Raw genomic sequence first — 18,244 nt, forward strand, 5'->3', positions numbered from 1 at the left:
ACGCCGCCGGCGACGCTTGCCAAATGGAGAACGCCGGAGGTGGGGGGGGGGGAAGAGCGGCGCACGAATTAACCAAGTGGCCTACGCTCCGCTCTTGCCGTCGGTCACTTCCAAAATATAACAAGATGCCACCGCCCTTCGAAACGATCGAACGAACGGATGGATGGACAAAGGAAACGATCGCAGAAAACAAGGCTTTGCGCAGCACCAGCAGGGACGGACCTTGTCGAACGTGTACGGTGGGGAAGCAGACCGGCGAGGAATCGATCGGTGGTGGAGCGAGAATTGTGCCGCCGGCAGCTGTTTGAAAACGGAAAACGAACAAAAACCACGCGTGCAGAGATTTAAAGTTGGTGACTTCTCTGCGTCGCTCGGTTCGGAAGATGGGAGAGGGCAGCTGGATCGAGATGGGAACAGTCGCATCTGTGGATTAATACGGGAGGGGGGGTGGGGTCTCATCTCTGGAATGAGTGGTGGGATATCGCAGCCCTTAACACGGTGATTTGCGCACAAACTAGCCCGCCGACTCCACACCTGGAATGTAATGCCATCGTTTTCTGTATTTACCTATATCACACGTGGGCAACCAGTTCTGTTCTGGGGGGGGGGGGGGGAGAGGAAAAGTTTAATAATCCTTTGGCGGGCAACCACACTTAAGATAACCACTAAACTCTGCTCATGGTTGCGCCACATGCATTGACTGCATACGCTCAGAGCTACTTGAAAGACAACTGTGACCTGAGTGCCACTAAAATTAGAAAAGCTGCAGTGTTTCCAGTATGAAAATATCCCCCTCTAGCACCCGATTAGCGCCGCTGGAATGCTCGCAGCAACGGATGAATGCCATTAGCGTAACGCTGTGAAGTGGGTGTCGTTGTGAAAGTGGGCCAACCTCACGTGGCTGCGGGCCGTGTAAAATGATGCTCCGAGTCATGTCTGGCTCACGGGGGGGGGGGGGGGGGCGCGGGGGAGGGGCATAGGTTCCCCCGCCCCTAGGTGTGCAGTTGATATGAGGAGACAATGCTGTCCGGTCTTTGCTTTGAATCGTGAATTAATGTGACCGACGGTCACGCAAACTTCCACTTGCCCTCTGGGCGCGACTCGGGTTCCTCGTTTTCCATTGCCAACCGACACGCGCTCGGATTTTTGCTGTTCATTAACTTTGTATGTCGGGTAATTTTCGTTGCACAAACTCAGGTGCTTTGGTGCGTGACTGCCATCCAACCAACACGCACCGTCCTTTGCCAATTGGCTCGGGCAGGGCTGGTGGGAGAAGTCACGCGAATAAACGAATAAAATGATCAACTTTGTACCGCGAATTGTGGCAAAAGGTTCACAAACGCGTGGCCAAAGTTTAGCCAATTTGTGTTTTAATTGCAAATTTATAATTGTCAGCGCATCAAGTTTGATTTCGAGTTGGTCACTCGCACTCGACGATTGCTGTATTTTGGCTGAATGTATGGAGACGATGCGGTCGGGCCTGACTGCACGGCGCAGCATATTGCCAGATGTTTGTGGTGTTCACCTTTTTAAAGGGGGCGTTTAATCGCGATTGTACCTGTCACGGACATCAATCCACTATCAGCTGCAATGGCAAGACAGCAATTAGACCTCAGGCCATTTTATGTTTTACACAAACACAGACGACGACGTTCTGTAGGGAGGGGAAGGGGGGGGGGTGCTCTGGTGAATGGTGGTGACGACAAGGAGGGAGACCCTGCTTTTTTGCTAAAGTTGAGATTTTTCCACGGAAAGTGTTTTAAAACGGCGAGAAAAGTGTTTGATTTTAAATACCTGTACAGTAATGAAGGCTGAATGTGTTAAACTGATGTAAAAAAAAATATAACAATCTGTTGTATCTTCCAAAGACAGCATTACAACATTTGCGGATGTTTAGACTGTGACGATAACAAAATAAAATATTTGGAGGGGCAAACCACCCCTGAGAGCGTCTCTCTGCGTTGTCAAATGTCGTTCAGGAAGCCTTGATGAGGCTCAAGACTTATTCAAGAGCACGCCACTGTATTTGAATCTTTGGCCAATTCCTTTACAAATACGGAACGTTTTACTTGATCATTTCAAAATCAGAATCTTTTAAGACTGGAGGAAATCTGGTGAGCTTCGGAGCTCTTTCACAGATTTCCAGTAAGGGGCGGGTCAGAAAGTTACTTCCGGTGGGGGGAAAACTGGAGAACCCCAGAGAAAAACCACCACACAGACGGCAGATCCGGAATGACACTGAAAAGGTCTGCACAGCTGTGTTCAAACACATTCCTGCGGAGGGAGCTGGTAGGAACGTTGGGTTGCTTGGTCAATGGCCAGGGTCAACGGCGGCGTGGTGTATTCCGCAAATACGGCCGACTGAGGGTGGGCACAAGCCGGCGTGAGTAGGTTAAACTTTGAGTTTTATAAGGGCACCACGGGGTGACCAGCCCCTCCCCACCCCTCCCACCCCCCAGCCCCTCCCCACCCCTCCCACCCCCCAGCCAGCCCCACCCTCCCCACCCAGCCCCTCCCCACTCATTTTTTGATGCAGGATGGACGGACACAATAATCCCCTGTGGGCTGGTGTAACCAGGTTCCTACCAGTATAAACCCACCTGCTATACTGCCATCTCCTGGCATCCATCTTGTAGCCTGGTGTAATCAGGAGTTTCACAATTCTATACATAATCCTTGCCCTGCAGTGCTGGATAATGGGGGTGTGACACCACGTGCCAATGAGTGACCAGCAAGCGAGGGTTTTGTTTCTTGGGCCTCACGGGCTCTTCCATCCATCCCTCCATTTGTCCGTCTCTCTGTTCGTCCATTCCATCCATCCACCAGTGTGTCCGTCAGCCCATCTGTCCGTCCATCCTACTGTTGCTCCATTCGTCCATCCACTGCATCCTTTCTAAGGTCCACCCATATGTCCGTCCGTCTGTCCACGCCGCATTTGCATACCTTTGAGACTTCGGCCTTCCACGCCGCTCTGGTGAAAGCCGCACGTGAGAGACCGTCATCTGGCCAGCTTCGGGGGGGGGGGGGGCAGGGTCGGCCTGCATTTGGACACCGCCTTTCAGAGCACCCTGAGTGTGAAGCTCGCTTCTGAGAATGAACGCAGCGACGCGACAAACACTGGGACGAGGAACGCCGGCACTTGTGACGAAAAGTAACGTTTATTAGATAGTTCTCCGTCACGTGTGAATAAGGTCGAGCGTGGGTCGGACGTGCTCACAAAGAATCAAACCACTGCAACGCTGCCCCATTCGCTCACAGAAAATGCGTGAAATGTAAAAAAGTTCTTCACGGATATTTACACGGAATGGCTACATGGAAATCGGTGCATATTTCAACTATTTGCAAGTGTTTTTAAGGCATCGCACAGTCGTGTCATTTTAATGCCCTGTCAAAATGAAAGTTCAGCCAATATATTTTGTCTGCAATTATAACAACTTCAGCTTGTAAAGTGCAGCCACGTGGTGTTTGCTCCCTCTCAAAGAAAACCACTGAAGAGGTGCAAGGAGGAACCAAGGATTCCACTAAATTCCTACTTGCCCCCCCCCCCCCCCCCATTAAAATTAAGATCTCGGTGTGTGCGTGTGTACACATGTTCAACATGACGCAGACAGCGCTGATGGCTTAACACGTCACGTGGGATGCGTTTAACAATCGCGCAGGCGCGTGCAGCATAGATCGAGCTCGTTTGTATTCGAATGGGAGTAAATTGTCGGGCGTGGACCGTGACACACCTGGTACGACCTCCACAGCCCGCACGAGTGTGGAATCGTGACCACGAGTGTGTGACCGCCACACACTCCTGGCTGAGTTTCCTGCGCTCAGCTCTGCGCCTCAACTGCCTCTTTGTACTGCGAGGCCCAGTCCGTGGGCGCGTTGTGGTACATCTGTGTGGGACGGGGGCGAGGGGGGTGCAGCAAAAAAGGGGGAGGGGATCACCACAGGGAATTATTTCAGCTGGGTCTGTCCGGGTTGGCAACTCGCAAAAAAATTTCCACACGCAAAGGCATTCCGTGTAACTCAACCAACAATGTGAATCTTGGGTCAAATGATCAATAAAAAAAAACAGCACTCAAGGAATCGTTTCAAATGATTCTGTTTAACCAGGTGAGAGAACTCGAGAGCCTTGGACGAGTCTCACTTGAAATCGTGATATGGGACATCAGCTTGCCAGCAAAAGGCGATAATTGCGAATGTATAATCCCGATTGAGTAATTTGCGGTGTCATTTAATTTGCCAAATTTGGCCCCCCTCACAATAGCCTTCCTTCTCTTGCGAATTATGTCAGGGAGATCTTTACCATACATTGCAGACAGCACATGGTAGTACTATCGTGCTTATTACACCCGTAGTATTAACCAGGGTGGCCGCTGAACCCTGAACCTCTGCAACAAGCGGCGAACACGTCACTCCCCATGACCTGGCGGCCCCAACTGACGTGACAAACTGCCCATCGCCGAGCCAGTTAGAGTCACCTTGTGCCACACAGGGACAACTGCCAATAGGGGGATCTGTGCTCAGGCGCTTCGTTCCGTTCTAGAGAGAGAACAATATGAATGCAAATTAATTCATCCTTCTTCTGAGCAGTCTTAGCTTCTGAAGATGACGGTGCACGAGCTGGCTGCCATCCGACTGCTCCAGCATTGCGTCTCATTCCCATCGAGCTCAGTTATTCAGTCCCCCCATTCTCTTCCTCTCTTCTGTAACCCCTCGTTTAATTTTCATCTTATTCTGTTCATAACTTCATTTTATCGGCTGCACGGAGCTGCTGCCCTCGGCATCCGGGGCTTGAAGTCCTTCCCGGCCATGATCACTCTGCTGCCTCGGTGCCGGCATCTTTTGTCGGAATGCAGCACGTGCGCTGCCAGCTAAAACGCACTAATTCTCACCTCACACTCTGCGAACATCTCCCGCCATATCCAAACCACCTCTCGCAACCCTCGGACACGTCCTTAAGGCTCTGCTCCACCCAGGAGAATCTTTTCCCAACAATGACCAGCTGCCATCACACTAAACCTTCACTAACAAGCTCACCACTGTTGCGGTCATCGCTCACCATTCATACGTCATCACCCTGCCCTCCATCCACCCAACTCTCTTCTTGTCCTCATTCACACCAGTTTATTCAAATGATGTATTGGCCCTAATCCGTTCACTTCACATCAAGACATCTCCTCTGGATATTCTCCCTGGCCATCTGTTTGACCGCTGCGCCGTGGAACTTGCAACCATTAGTACCGACATTGTTAATTCCTAATTTTCCACCGGCTGTTTTCCTCCTACCTTAAAGGTCGGCCAGGTTTCCCCGCTGCTCAAAAAAATACTTGGCTTGGGCGCTGCCGACCCGTCTAATTAATTATCATCCGATAACAAACCTCACCACCACCTCCAAACTTGCCGAGCGTCTTGCCCTCGCCCAACTCAAGCCTCAGCTCACATCCTCACCGAATTTCTGCCCCTTTCAATCGGCTTATCGCAAATATTATTCAACAGAGACCACTCTGACTAAGATCCTGGACGACATCCTTGACATCGATTCCGGTTCTATTGCTTTACTCGTCAGCCTTGACAAGTCCTCAGCCTTCGACACTGTGAACCACAAACGCCTAATCAATCACCTCCAGTCCAACTTCGGGATCAGCGGGACTGCACTAAACTGGATTTCCTCATTTCTCTCCTGCAGGTGTTTCACCGTCAAAATTGGGAGCTACTTCATCTAACACAATTCCGTTGACATGCGGAGTATCTCAGGGCTTAGTCCCGAGTCCCCCGCTGTTTTCCGCCTCTTCATCTCCCATTGGCCGACTGATTTGACAGCTTCGGCATCCACTTCCATTCCTACGCCGACATCACTTCTCATCGCCTCCATTAAATCTCCCAACATACTGGGCATCAATTCTAGATTTGAAGCTTTCGTGACTGCAAGGATTCATACTCTTAGTTCTTTCGGTAAAGTCACATAGGTAAAAAATGAAATTAATAAAAATAAAACAATAAAAATCACGACGTTTCGGAGGCAACACAAGTCTCCGTCATCAGGTGGGACCGTCACAGCCAGATTTGATGCAGCAAATCTGGCTGTGACGGTCCCACCTGATGACGGAGACTTGTGTTGCCTCCGAAACGTCGTGATTTTTATTGTTTTATTTTTATTAATTTCATTTTTTACCTATGTGACTTTACCGAAAGAACTAAGAGTATGAATACTGGGCATCGACCGTCCCTTCCGCTTGCTCGACTGCATTACAGCACTGGTTTCGATGCCATGACCTCTCACTAAACCCAACTAAATCCGAGGCCATCTTAATTGGCACTAGGCAAAGACTGGCTTCACTCTCCCCGCGGGAATCTCAATCGCTGGTTCCTTCATTCAATTCTCCGACCATCTGACATTTCTCGACGTCACCCTGGATCCCACTCTCTCCTTTAATATTCATATCAACCGCGTTCTCGAGTCCTACCCACCACGCCAAAGTCCTCTGCTGACGCTTTACACTTCTACGGGTCGTAGGCACCTTCGGGCTTTCGCGACCAATATTATTCATAATCAACGTTTTTGGGTTAGATTGCGTTATTTATAAATGTGTCGTAACCCTCCACCACCCGACACGGCCAATCAGCAAAAAAGTGTCACGTTGACAAAAGACAAATAGTTCACTACTTTAGCCCACCGGTGTGTTGAAGCGTGAAACCACAACATTTACAATTTTTGAGTATGACGCAAAACCTCCTGGAAACTCCCAGGACAAGGACCGCAATCGCTTCTCGTCATTTCTCCATTGCAGCCTCCGTCATTTGCAACACCATTTCTATTGACATCCTGAACGATCATTCATTTTCTTCGTTCAAAAACCATCTCAAGGCACGTCTCTTCGGCTCCACATTTAACAGTCTTCTCACTGCACTGCGCGAGGCGATCCCGACACGGAGCTCGGCTCCGCACCTCGGAATTGCGTCTTTGGTCCGCAACATTGCGCGCGTTATAAACGGTATTATCATTAATATCTGACGAGTTTAGACGCAGCCCCGGTGAATAGTCTCGTAGCTCCGCGCGGTTGAAGCGGCCATCGCGGCCATCGCGCGCACCTTGGCCGTGAACTCGAGCACCTTCATCTTGGTCACCTCGCACTCGGCGCGGGCGCCCCAGCGGAACTCAAACTCCGGGACGTCCGTGTGCAGAACACGCGAGCACTTAAGGTACCTGGAATTGCATGACACATGTGGGTACAAAGACAAAGATCACCCCCCCCCCCCATATAGCCTTAACAGACTGTTTGGGCAAGTACTGTTAGCGAGCATCTTTGAAGGCCGGCATGGCACACGATGGGGTGGGTGGCCAGCACCACCTTCGCCTCCCCAGTGGCGATGTTTACACACCGCACCAGGGACTCGTTTGAGGGTGAGTCAACCTAGGAGAGGCCCAGGATCGGTTCAGATAATCGTCACTGATGTTGGCCGTGAGCGGGAATCAAACTCGGGTTGCCGGTTTTGTAGCGCAATACGCTAACCCCAACACTACTACTCGCGGGACGCACGCACACACGCTCTTTAATCACAATTTATTTAATGTCGTGCTCTATAGATGCTGCCGTGGTGTAATGGTGAGCATGCGATAGAATTGCAATCTAGAGGTTGCCGGCGGTTCCATTCGATCTCCCCGGTGTGGCAGTTATAACAGTGGGACAAGTTTATTAAATCCATCCCTCCACCCCTGTCCAACCAGCAGTATAAATAAAATGGGTACATTACAGTTAGTCTATTGGCAAGGTCACATATGATGGGGTCAAGTGTGGGTCCTCCCACCTCTTTAAAGGGATGTCTGGCCAGCTTGAAAGAGTTGGCAAACATACTAGAGCTTCCTCTAGTGGAGACCCTTCCACGAGCAGTGGCGCGAGCATGACGTTTCAGGGCTGCACCTTTGCCTCACCTACCCGGGAGGTACTAAAATCTGGTATCCTTTCAAAGATGAACTTGTGGCCCTCAATGGGCTCTTTACAGCCGCGTGTTGATTCAATGCTGGATAAACGTCTCCCTACAGCTGGGACAGCCAAGGGGGGTGACATTTAGTTGAATTTCACTTCTGAGATGTCTCCATAAAACATCGACATCTTTCCTTCCTTTCGGTGACAGTACCAAAATACCCCACCCATTGCTGTTTCAGAGATAACACAATTATTTTAAACTTTCCGAGAACAGACTGTTGCTCAACAACACTGCGTGTTGCCCGGCCGCTAAGCGCCCTGAACATTATGAGGCAGAGTGCTTAGTGCGAGTCGAATACCACGCACGGCGTACATTCCATATATCACCAACACCAGTGTGTACGCCGAGGGTGGGGAAGCTAAGGCACGCAGCCCGTACCCAGCCTGCAACTTCATTCCACACGGCCCACGGCTTCATTTCATATGGCCTGCAGCCAGATGAGGCCTACCACACTTTGAAACGTGCCGCTAACAACATTTATCCGTCACTACGAGCACCTAAGCCATACTAATTGGATACTCGAGGGCAATATTTTTGACCTAACAATGCTGTGCTTCTCGTTTTAGCACGCTCAGTAACGGCGAGCACTAATTACATTTCGCATTACTGTTGGATTAGACCGAGGCGAGTGCTCAATTGTGGTCAGCCAAAGGAACGTGAAAGCGTGGCAACGTGGGTGTCCACAATGCCACGCTTTGCCAGGCTGAGGTCATGCTGAGGTCATGCTGTGTTTGAAGGGGCCAGTGGATGGGACCGCGAGGCGGTGCGATGGGGGGGGGATTCCTCACCCCCCCCCCCCCCCATCATCGCGGCTGGCCCCCTTCACGGTTTACTCTACGGTGCAGTTTAAACGAAGGCCCAAGGCTCGGGGCATCCGCACTGATTACACCGATCACGCAAATGTATTATTCGCGCGCTCGTTACTTACAGATGCGACGCAAACATTGGACGGCCCTCATCGTGTAGATACATGGGATGGGTTTTGGACTTGCCAACGTCTATTGTTCTCGCCTTCAGCAAACTGTGCTGACCAGCATGGTGAAGTATGGTCCAAAAAACGAAACCCGTACAGCGTGAGAAGGCCCCCATCCAGCAGCGGAGTGACAAAGGGCTGTACGCGGCCAGGTGGCTCAGAAGCAGCGCAAGCTGCTCACACTCGGAAGGATCCAATCCGCTGGCGATGATGGGGGGAGGGGTTTGCCTTAGCCCATCATCCCTCCGGGGTCAATACATAAATACCACTTTGTGAGGAAGTCAACAGCGGCTGTCGTATGGAGAGATTCCATATGTCCAGAGGACTGGATATCTGTGAGAAAAAGCTTTATAGCTCGTCGGATTCCATAGGAATGTGAAATGTCCACCACTGGCTGAGGCCTGCAAGCAGGAGATGAACACCGTCTCAATGCTCAATTGAGCAGCAAATCCCGTTAAGACTCGTGCACGACTATAGAAGCGACCTCACTCACTTTTGCCGCACAAACTCCTCCATGACGAGCTTCTTGACGTCTCCGAACACGATGTGGTGCGTGCTGTGGGGTGGACGTGGAGGAATAGAGGTCAGACGGTGAGCGTGTCCCTCCCCGCCCCAACGCCCAGGGCTGTGCGCACATCGGCTGCGCTGTCTTGGGAGCGGCTAGCGCCAAGCAGGGTTACCCATGTGCGACCGATGGCTGGGAATCACCGCAAATCAAACAAGTTCGGAATATGATAATTGTTTTTTTACCCTTTTATCTGGCAACAAAACTGACACCTTTTTCACGAGGAGTCATGTTTGCATAGACCACAATACCTGCAGTCATAATGCAAACAAAAAACATAACTCTGATAATGTATGCACTGTCCTTGAAGTTGATTGATCCACACCCGAAACAGCTTTCCTTAGAGCCTAGTCTCACATGGGTTGGACCAGATGACGCCAAAAAATAAAAAAAAGGTATCAGTTTTGTTGCCAGATAGAAGGGTAAAAAACCAATTATCATATTTTTTACTGGCAAATGAGGTTCCAAGTTAGGAATAATAATAGTAATCGGTGTTTTTTTGCTTTCTTAGTAATTCATGGAAACTGCATTTCACATCACTGCACAGTCTGCAAAAAGGAGGAGTGGATATATGAAGACGTTTACAGCTCATTCATGAGTGTTTATACAAGCGGGAGGAAACCAGGGCACCGGGAGAAGCCCCACACGTACGAGTGGGCAGAGGTGTGGACTCGAGTCATGTGACTTGGACTCGAGTCAGACTCGAGTCATGAATTTGATGACTTGCGACTCGACTTGGACTTGCATAACAATGACTTTGTCCCACCTATGAGATGTGGACTCGAGTCATGTGACTTGGACTCGAGTCAGACTCGAGTCATGAATTTGATGACTTGCGACTCGACTTGGACTTGCATAATAATGACTTTGTCCCACCTCTGCGAGTGGGTAACAATATTTCCCACACAGACGGGACAGATGGCGATTATGCTGCAGTTTGCTGCACCAAATGCTCCTGGAAAGTCAGGGTATTGCACCTCGACACCCACGGGAAGGGAGTTTCGCAACAGAAGAATTTAATTTGTATTACTTCTAATAATTATACATTTAAGAAACAGGATGCCTTCACAAGCAACTTATTTAAGGTACTGTGGGTCGCAGCAAGTTGCTGTCACACCAGTTCAAATTAAGGATTCTTACCATTTAGTGCCAATGCCAAATGCTTCAACATCCAAACTAAAGCAACGCATGAAATTTGCTGGGATTAGTGGGATATCCCAAGCCGTCTTGCCTGGGTGCCTTGTTTTGCCATGAACGGAGATTCTCACTGGTGTGAGACAACCCAGAACACATGGCCTAGGGCTGTATTCACCGGATGAACAATAAACTATTTTTTATTTTACCAGGTAAGGCCCACTCAGCTATATAGCTCTTTTTGAAAAGTGACCTGGCCACAAATGATAGCTCAACGAAGTGGGTTAAGTGGAAATTTATAGCAGACAAATACTCTTAAGTGCACAACACTAACAGCGTGTGGGCATTAAAACGAAGGACAACATACCTCTGATCGATTCCAAACTTCTTTAGCACGTACCACAGCTTTGCTGTAACACAAATAAAAACATTGCCGTGCATTAAATTATGTAATTACTGCAATTATTTTCACAGTGGTGTAGTTCCACTAAATATATTTCAACTTGTAGTGGAAATATTCAGGAGATACAGAGGGTATCCTTATTTATAACATGGTCAGAGTCTGGGGGTGGGTGCGGCAGGGGTGCAGTGGATCACGCACAGAGCTACGAACAGATCCTGGCACCCTGCCCTTCACCATCCCTGTCCTGGCCAGCATGGTGAAGTATGTTGAAAGAAAGTCCATGATCGACAAAGCGTGGGCTGTCCATCATCCATTGGTGGATTAAGGGCCGTAAATGATTATTAAAATCCAATGTAGCCCATAAGTCTAGTTTTCAAGACAAACCTGATTTTAACTGCAGAAAACACTAGCAGATGCCTTGGAAGTGCCTACTCATCTTAGAACACAAAAATATAAGATAACTCAATTGGTGAATGTTTTGGTCTCGATAAAGCCAATGTAGCAACTTCTGGTGGTTGGGAGGGGGAATCACGTCAACCCCATTACACGAAACACAGATGGATCGAACAACGCAATCTCGCACACCTACGATTTGATGCGCGTATCTGCGAGCTTAAAGTTCGACGTAAATTGGCGAATCTAGGAGGCCGTCGTTAGCCCCCCCTCTGGAGTGTTTCGAGTGGCGATGCAGTGTGGCGCGCACCGCACTTGAGGACGCCGCCCTTCATGAAGATGATGCTGAGCAGGAGCATGAGCAGCCCCAGCTTCTCGTTCGCACTGCCGGGGGAAAGCGGGAACGAGAGACCAGGCACAGCGAGTTCCGGGCGCATTCCAATAAAATGACACAATTCAAAGGGTACATATTTGGCATTCACGACAATCTCAACGGTGCAAAAGGCGCTCGCCAAGGAAGGCGCCATGGTTATGCTTTGTAAGCTTTACTGGAGACAAGGATATATCGCGTGAGAGCTGGGCACATTGTAGCAAGGTTCCTCGACTATGTTTTCCCGTGGTCCACTTAAAGTTGGTATGTTCTGGTGGACCACGTGACATCATGTGACACGTGTAGATGTTAAGGGGCTTGTGATGTCACATCTGTGCATGCGAACACTGATGTGTACCTCTTGCCTTGAGGCCTCTAGCCTCTATATCATGCTTCAATCTCAATCTTTATCTTTTGTCTCATGACATCTTATGTCCATCTATCACTTGTTTCTCATCTCACTAAACGAATTGTTCCTTATCTCTGCGGATCGTAGCGTGGCTTTTATGGGTCACGTCTAGCCCGTAGACCACCCGATTCAAGAATCCTGCATTAAAAGGTATTTGGCGAGTACCGAATGCATTACAGGATATAGTGCAACACGGCGGAGTGAAGGGAATTGCACTGGGTCCAGTAAAGCTTCATAATGCAAGGAAAAGAAAAGAATGCCACATGTCCCAACTGCGTTTTCGTTAGTGGAGTAGTGGAGTATAGTATAGCGTATTGATATGGAAAGCTAAGATTAGTCCCGGTGACCGAGTGTAATGAAAAAATATATAACCAGACAATATAATTACTTCACATTGCCATCTCTCTATATTAAAACAATATTTAAGATACAATTCATCAACCACAGACCAACAAACTTCTGGAAGTGCACACATTCATCAGAATTGATTCAAAACAAGCAAAGACTGGACTAGTTCCAACAGATTCAATGCTGGTGGACTGCCGATCTTGCAGGCAAGGACCTTTCCGCTTACACAATGGGGGTTTCAGTTCGACACAAAATTATATAAAACCGTGCTTGAAATGATGCTGCTGAATTCATATCGAGATTGATATGTGAATTAGACATGGTCTGCTTATTGTTTGTTTATATTCTCCCCAAAAAAAGGTGGTGTGGTGAATGTCCACATGCACTGAAGCTAAGAGAGGTCTCATGAACAGAGAGAAGCAATACACTGAAGCTAGTAGAGTCAATCACACTGCAGTGCATTATTTCAATTGAACTCATTTTCTAAATCGCAAACTAATTTCTGTGTTTAGTTTGTCGTCCTTCCCCCGCACCTCCGATTAGCACGGTTGGCTATGTACGGTGTGAAAGACGTTCAACATTCATACACGCACGCATACAATTAGTGAGATACACTGTGCCGTCGTCTAGTGCAGTGCAGTGCAGGACCTGTCAGCTAAGGCTTCCCCAGCATTGGCAATATTATTGACGAGGATGAAAGAGTGCAGCTTGGAGTCAATCTCCACCAAGTCCATCCCGAACACCTGCACACGTATACACAAAAACAAACACATCGTCATGTAGACATACATAAACACCTTTCGTAACACACACGGAGAAACTGCTGATGATTCCACACGTAATAAAATAGAGCCAATGATCCCCCAAATAGCCTTTAACAGATTGTTTGGACAAGTGCTGTTAGCGAGGAGCACCTATGAAGGCCGGCATTGTACATGAGAGGGTGGGGTGGTCAACACCACACCTGACCACCTTTGTCTCCCCAGTGCTGATGTTTACACACCGCAATAGGTACTCATTTAAGGCCGAGTCGACCTATAAGAGGCCCAGGACTGATTCAGATAATCAAATAATTATCTGAGCGGGAATCAAAGGTTGCCGAATCCGTACCAGTGTACTTACCACTATACTATCACTCCCCAATTTGCACGCACATCAACAGCTGCCATTTGCCACTAAGTTACGGTGATGTCACCAGGGCGCTTGTGCCAGGCCAGGTGCACTCCGAGGCCACGTGAAGTGTGAAAAGGCTCGCTGACAGGACGTCACGGGACAGACCCAGGTGCTATGGGTTGACCGAGATGACTGGCAGATGCACCACCTGTAGCCTCTACTGTGCCAACTTGCTGCAATTTAGCCGCTTGGCGCTCCGCTCGTTGTTGCGAGCGTCACTCCTCTGCACTCCGTTGTTGTTCCAGGGCGACTGCCTAGAACTGCCCAGTAGCGTCCTTGCCCAAGTATAGAAAACTCTCCATTCTCTCTCCAACTGCCCCATGACCAATGGGCAGTTGAGGGGGTGCATGTACACACACACACACTCATACACACACCTCATTCAACTTCTTGATCACCATCTTCATCACCGTGTTGATGAGAGAACGGTGGTCCTTCAGCACGTTCTTGCTGATATCTGCAGCAGGAGCCAACGGCACAACACGAGCATAGCTCAGGTCTCAAGTTTCTTTTTTTTAACCAGGCGAGCACTGGGAGACCAGAATGAGTCCCTTTTGCAAGTGTGACCCGAGTACGGGCAGCCAAACCATCTCTACAGATGACATATCGAGCAAAGCCGTGCCGTTGTTTATTGTCTCCCCTCTTCTCCTGTTTTTGCTAATCACAGTCTCTTGTGGCATGCACAGTGTCTTATCCCTAATGTTAATCCACGGTCCCTTGTGTCGCATCGATAAAGTGCAGGCGTCCTTCGTATGAACGCGCGACATGCGTTGATGAAAAACAGCGCGTAAGTTGGATCGCGCTGAATGAACCCTATTTTCCCAGACATACGTGTTTATAAGTGGGGGTGCCTCTTCTTGGTTCTTTCGGTAAAGTCACGTAGAAGGGAAATAATAAAAAGAAAACAATAAAATATTTTATTTAAATAAAAATAAAACATAATAAAATATTTTATTTTATTATGTTTTATTTTTATTATTTCCCTTCTATGTGACTTTACCGAAAGAACCAAGAAGATGAATCCCTGCAGTCACGAAAGCTTTAAATCGAAATTTAAGTGGAGGTGCGTTACCGAATAAAAATTAAGCAATTTCACTTCATTATTTTAGCCCTGGATTTACAAAGTACGTATAAATCTAATACATTACAAATAGGAGTAACTTCAGGGCTTCTTGAATGCTTCCGTGGACTGCTGGCAGCAGCACGCAAGATGCAAACAAATGCAGCAGATCTAAGATGGCTACGCCCAGCCCGTGACACTGGACGCTGCCATCACGCGGAGACGCCATCAGAACTGTTTTCTTTTACTTAGAATTGTTATCATTGAACCCAATTTTTTATTTAGAAAAATTACATTTCACAATGTTATTGTTTTTTATTGAGTGCGTAGCTGTGAAACGCATAACGCGATTGTGAAATGTTCCTAAAATATGAATCGCGTAACTGCCAATTCACGTTATAGGGGCTGCGCATTACGCTATGGATGCCTGTATCTTGTATTTACCAGTCTCTTGTGTGAATCACAGTTTAATAATGTACATGCAAAACTATTTTGTCAATTCACTGCTGAATGAGGGCCTCTCTCTGCCGTGAGGGTCGTGGGGGTTTATTTGACCATACTTCACCATGTTGGTCAGTGTGGGTTTATGAAGGCGCGGCAGCGTAGAAGCACAGCACACTAATTGATTCTGCTGAACTGCTCTCTGTGCTGCTCACAGTATAGCCCCAAATTACGAAAGGAGGTTGTCCATCCAAGCATAATCTCCAAGATAATTTGGTCATTGGAGAGTTTACCGTTATCTCCACATTCATGTTTTTTTTAATACATTTGTTTAATTTAATTTGTAATGTCACTGCTTCATAGCCTACACATCTGCAGACACATTTCTGGTGGTTGCCCCACAAAGAATTATGTTGTGGAAATGACAAAGCTGATGGTAATAAAAACTATGATAATCATGACAGTGATGACCTCACCTCATTATGACAGAGGCAAGGTTTGAAACACTCCGCACCAGATACAAGTGAAAGGTTGAGTCGACCTAGGTAAGGCCCACGACCAGTTCAGATACTGATGACCAATGTTGGCTGCGAGCGGAAATCCATCTCAGTTTGATGGTTTCGAAGCGCGACGCGCCAACCACTATGCCACCGCTCTCCACAGCGTAGGCCCACACACACACACACACAATGTACACACACCTGATTTTTTTATAGGGATCTTCTTCTGGTCGACAGTCAGGATGTACTGTATCACCTCGCTCACCTGCGATCCGCACACATGCACAAAGTCGCAGCTCGTGAATGACTCTGCTCGTGTTGCAATCGCTGCCATGTGCACAACAAGCGAGCCGACAAGTGTCATGCGCGTAGCCCGGGTGTCGTACTTTCTGTTCAAGTTGCTTCTGCGAGATGTTCTGCTCCGCGCACTGACTGCTCAGCTTGGAGGAATCTGGTTCATCGTCGTCCTCGTCCGTTCGCTTTTGTGAAAAACAAAGAAGATGCAAGGGACTGATCAATACAAGACGCGTGGGACTATGATAAAGGAGACGTAAACCACCATGCTCTGACGCACAAGCCACAGCAGACTGGATCGTACACAACACAGTGGACTGTGATTGACACAACAACGGACTGAGTTTGAGATCGGACAACGCACTGTGATTAACACAATAATGAGGTACTGTAATTAACACAAGCCTGAAGGGAACTTATCAAAATGACACGAAACTGTGATAAGAAAAAAAACGCACGGTATTTTGAGCAACTCAAGACAATAGGGCGTTGCAATCGACATACAAGGCATTGTGATTAACGCAAGCCATAAGCGAATGTTTTTGACTGACACAAGGGACTGTAATCAATACGACACAGGATACCGTGCTCGACTCAAGTCACGAGACACAGTGGTGATATAAGACTCAAGGGCCTGTGGTTAATGTAATACACAAAATAGGTTATTGATAAACTACAGGAGACTTTGGTCAACATTGGACACAAGACACCTTGCTTGTACGCAAGCCACCAGTGCCTATGGCTAACTTAATATACAATAGAATATGAATCATACAAGTTAATGATCAATACAAGATACAATGGACTGTGATCAATACAAGGAAAAACCATCATGTCAGCTCTATTCACTGAAAGAGCCATGAATACTTTTCGCCAAGTCATGCATTTCCTATCGAAATAAATGTTAATACAAATCGCTCAAGGTTTTGTGCAGCTGCACAATGCACATGCCATCTGTGATTTAAAGCTTTGGTGACTGCAGGGATTCATCTTCTTGGTTCTTTCGGTAAAGTCACGTAGAAGGGAAATAATACAATAATAAAAATAAAACAATAAAATAAAATTCTCACGACGTTTCAGCCACAATGCAAGCAGCCGTCCTCAGGTGAAGAACAGGTCTGCTCTCCAGCCCCTCCCCACCCAGCCCCTCCCCACCCTCCCCACCCAGCCCCTCCCCACCCAGCCCCTCCCCACCCTCCACACCCAGCCCCTCCCCTCCCCACCCTCTCCACCCAGCCCCTCCCCACCCTCTCCACCTAGCCCCTCTCCACCTAGCCCCTCTCCACCCAGCCCCTCTCCACCCAGCCCCTCTCCACCCAGCCCCTCCCAGCCCCTCTCCACCCAGCCCCTCCCCACCCTCTCCACCCAGCCCCTCCCCACCCAGCCCCTCCCAGCCACGCTCCACCCTCCCCTCCCCACCCTCCCCACCCAGCCCCTCCCCACCCAGCCCCTCTCCACCCTCCCCTCTCCACCCAGCCCCTCCCCACCCCCCACCCAGCCCCTCCCCACCCCCCACCCAGCCCCACCCCACCCATTTTTGATACACGACGGACGGACACAATAATCCCCTGTGGGCTGGTGTAACCAGGAGGTTCCTACCAGTAAGATGTGAAGTATGACCAAACAACTCCCCGTGACCGACACGCGGCGTGGGGAAGCCCTCATCCAGCAGTGGATTGACCGAGAGGCTGTTATATTACTTTCTCAACTTTTATTTTGTTTAACTTAAATGCTAAATGTTGTTAAATACTGCAGCGTAATAAAAATAAAACTCACCCGTTTATTTTGTGAGGCGGAGACTTTCGTCTTCCCGGTCCGGCTGTGCGCCATAGCTGACGAACCAATGAAACGCTCCTCGTAACGTATTAGAAAGTAATGTTATATATATATATAACAAAAATTAGACTAATTACAGCTTAATAAAATAAAACACTCGCGACTTTTAAACGAGCTAGGCGGGAAGACGCCAGCCAGTCGAGGCGAGGCAAGGCCACGGTTGTGTGCCTCGTCCGGTGTGCAACAGGGAACTGACACTTAAAGGTTCCGGGTAACACGTGACTGCCTCTGCAAGGATGAAGGCGCAGCCGTGCAACTTCTTCCCACGCCGTCACTGATGGCGGAACGAACTCCACCGAGAAGGGAGCTGTCGGCGAGGGTATTTGGCCTACTCTTCCACGCCGGCCAAACTTTACCCCGCCTCC

The 18,244-nt window shown here is 48.6% G+C and overlaps 1 protein-coding gene across 1 annotated transcript; it reads right to left on the reverse strand.

Annotated features, from left to right (window-relative positions):
- Positions 1-3,139: 3,139 nt before the first annotated feature.
- On the reverse strand, positions 3,140-18,099 carry LOC144729348 (non-structural maintenance of chromosomes element 3 homolog). The gene is made up of 10 exons (XM_078609548.1): positions 17,820-18,099; positions 16,136-16,228; positions 15,951-16,014; positions 14,126-14,205; positions 13,224-13,318; positions 11,759-11,832; positions 11,020-11,062; positions 9,447-9,509; positions 7,084-7,198; positions 3,140-3,884 (listed from the first exon to the last, which is right to left on the reverse strand). The coding sequence occupies exons 1-10, from the start codon at positions 17,871-17,873 to the stop codon at positions 3,819-3,821; spliced, it is 747 nt and encodes a 248-aa protein (XP_078465674.1). The 5' UTR covers positions 17,874-18,099; the 3' UTR covers positions 3,140-3,818.
- Positions 18,100-18,244: the final 145 nt, after the last annotated feature.

The sequence above is a fragment of the Lampetra planeri genome, chromosome 32 (assembly GCF_965212315.1).
Source record: "Lampetra planeri chromosome 32, kcLamPlan1.2.h2, whole genome shotgun sequence".
NCBI classification, from domain to species: Eukaryota; Metazoa; Chordata; class Hyperoartia; order Petromyzontiformes; family Petromyzontidae; genus Lampetra; species Lampetra planeri.

Coding starts and splice junctions, on each gene's coding strand:
- LOC144729348 (XM_078609548.1), bottom strand. CDS start 17,873: ATGGCGCACAGCCGGACCGGGAAGACGAAAGTCTCCGCCTCACAAAAT. Junction 16,015..16,135: donor AGAAGCAACTTGAACAGAAA/GTACGACACCCG, acceptor TGCGGATCGCAG/GTGAGCGAGGTGATACAGTA. Junction 7,199..9,446: donor GAGGAGTTTGTGCGGCAAAA/GTGAGTGAGGTC, acceptor ATGCAATTCCAG/GTACCTTAAGTGCTCGCGTG.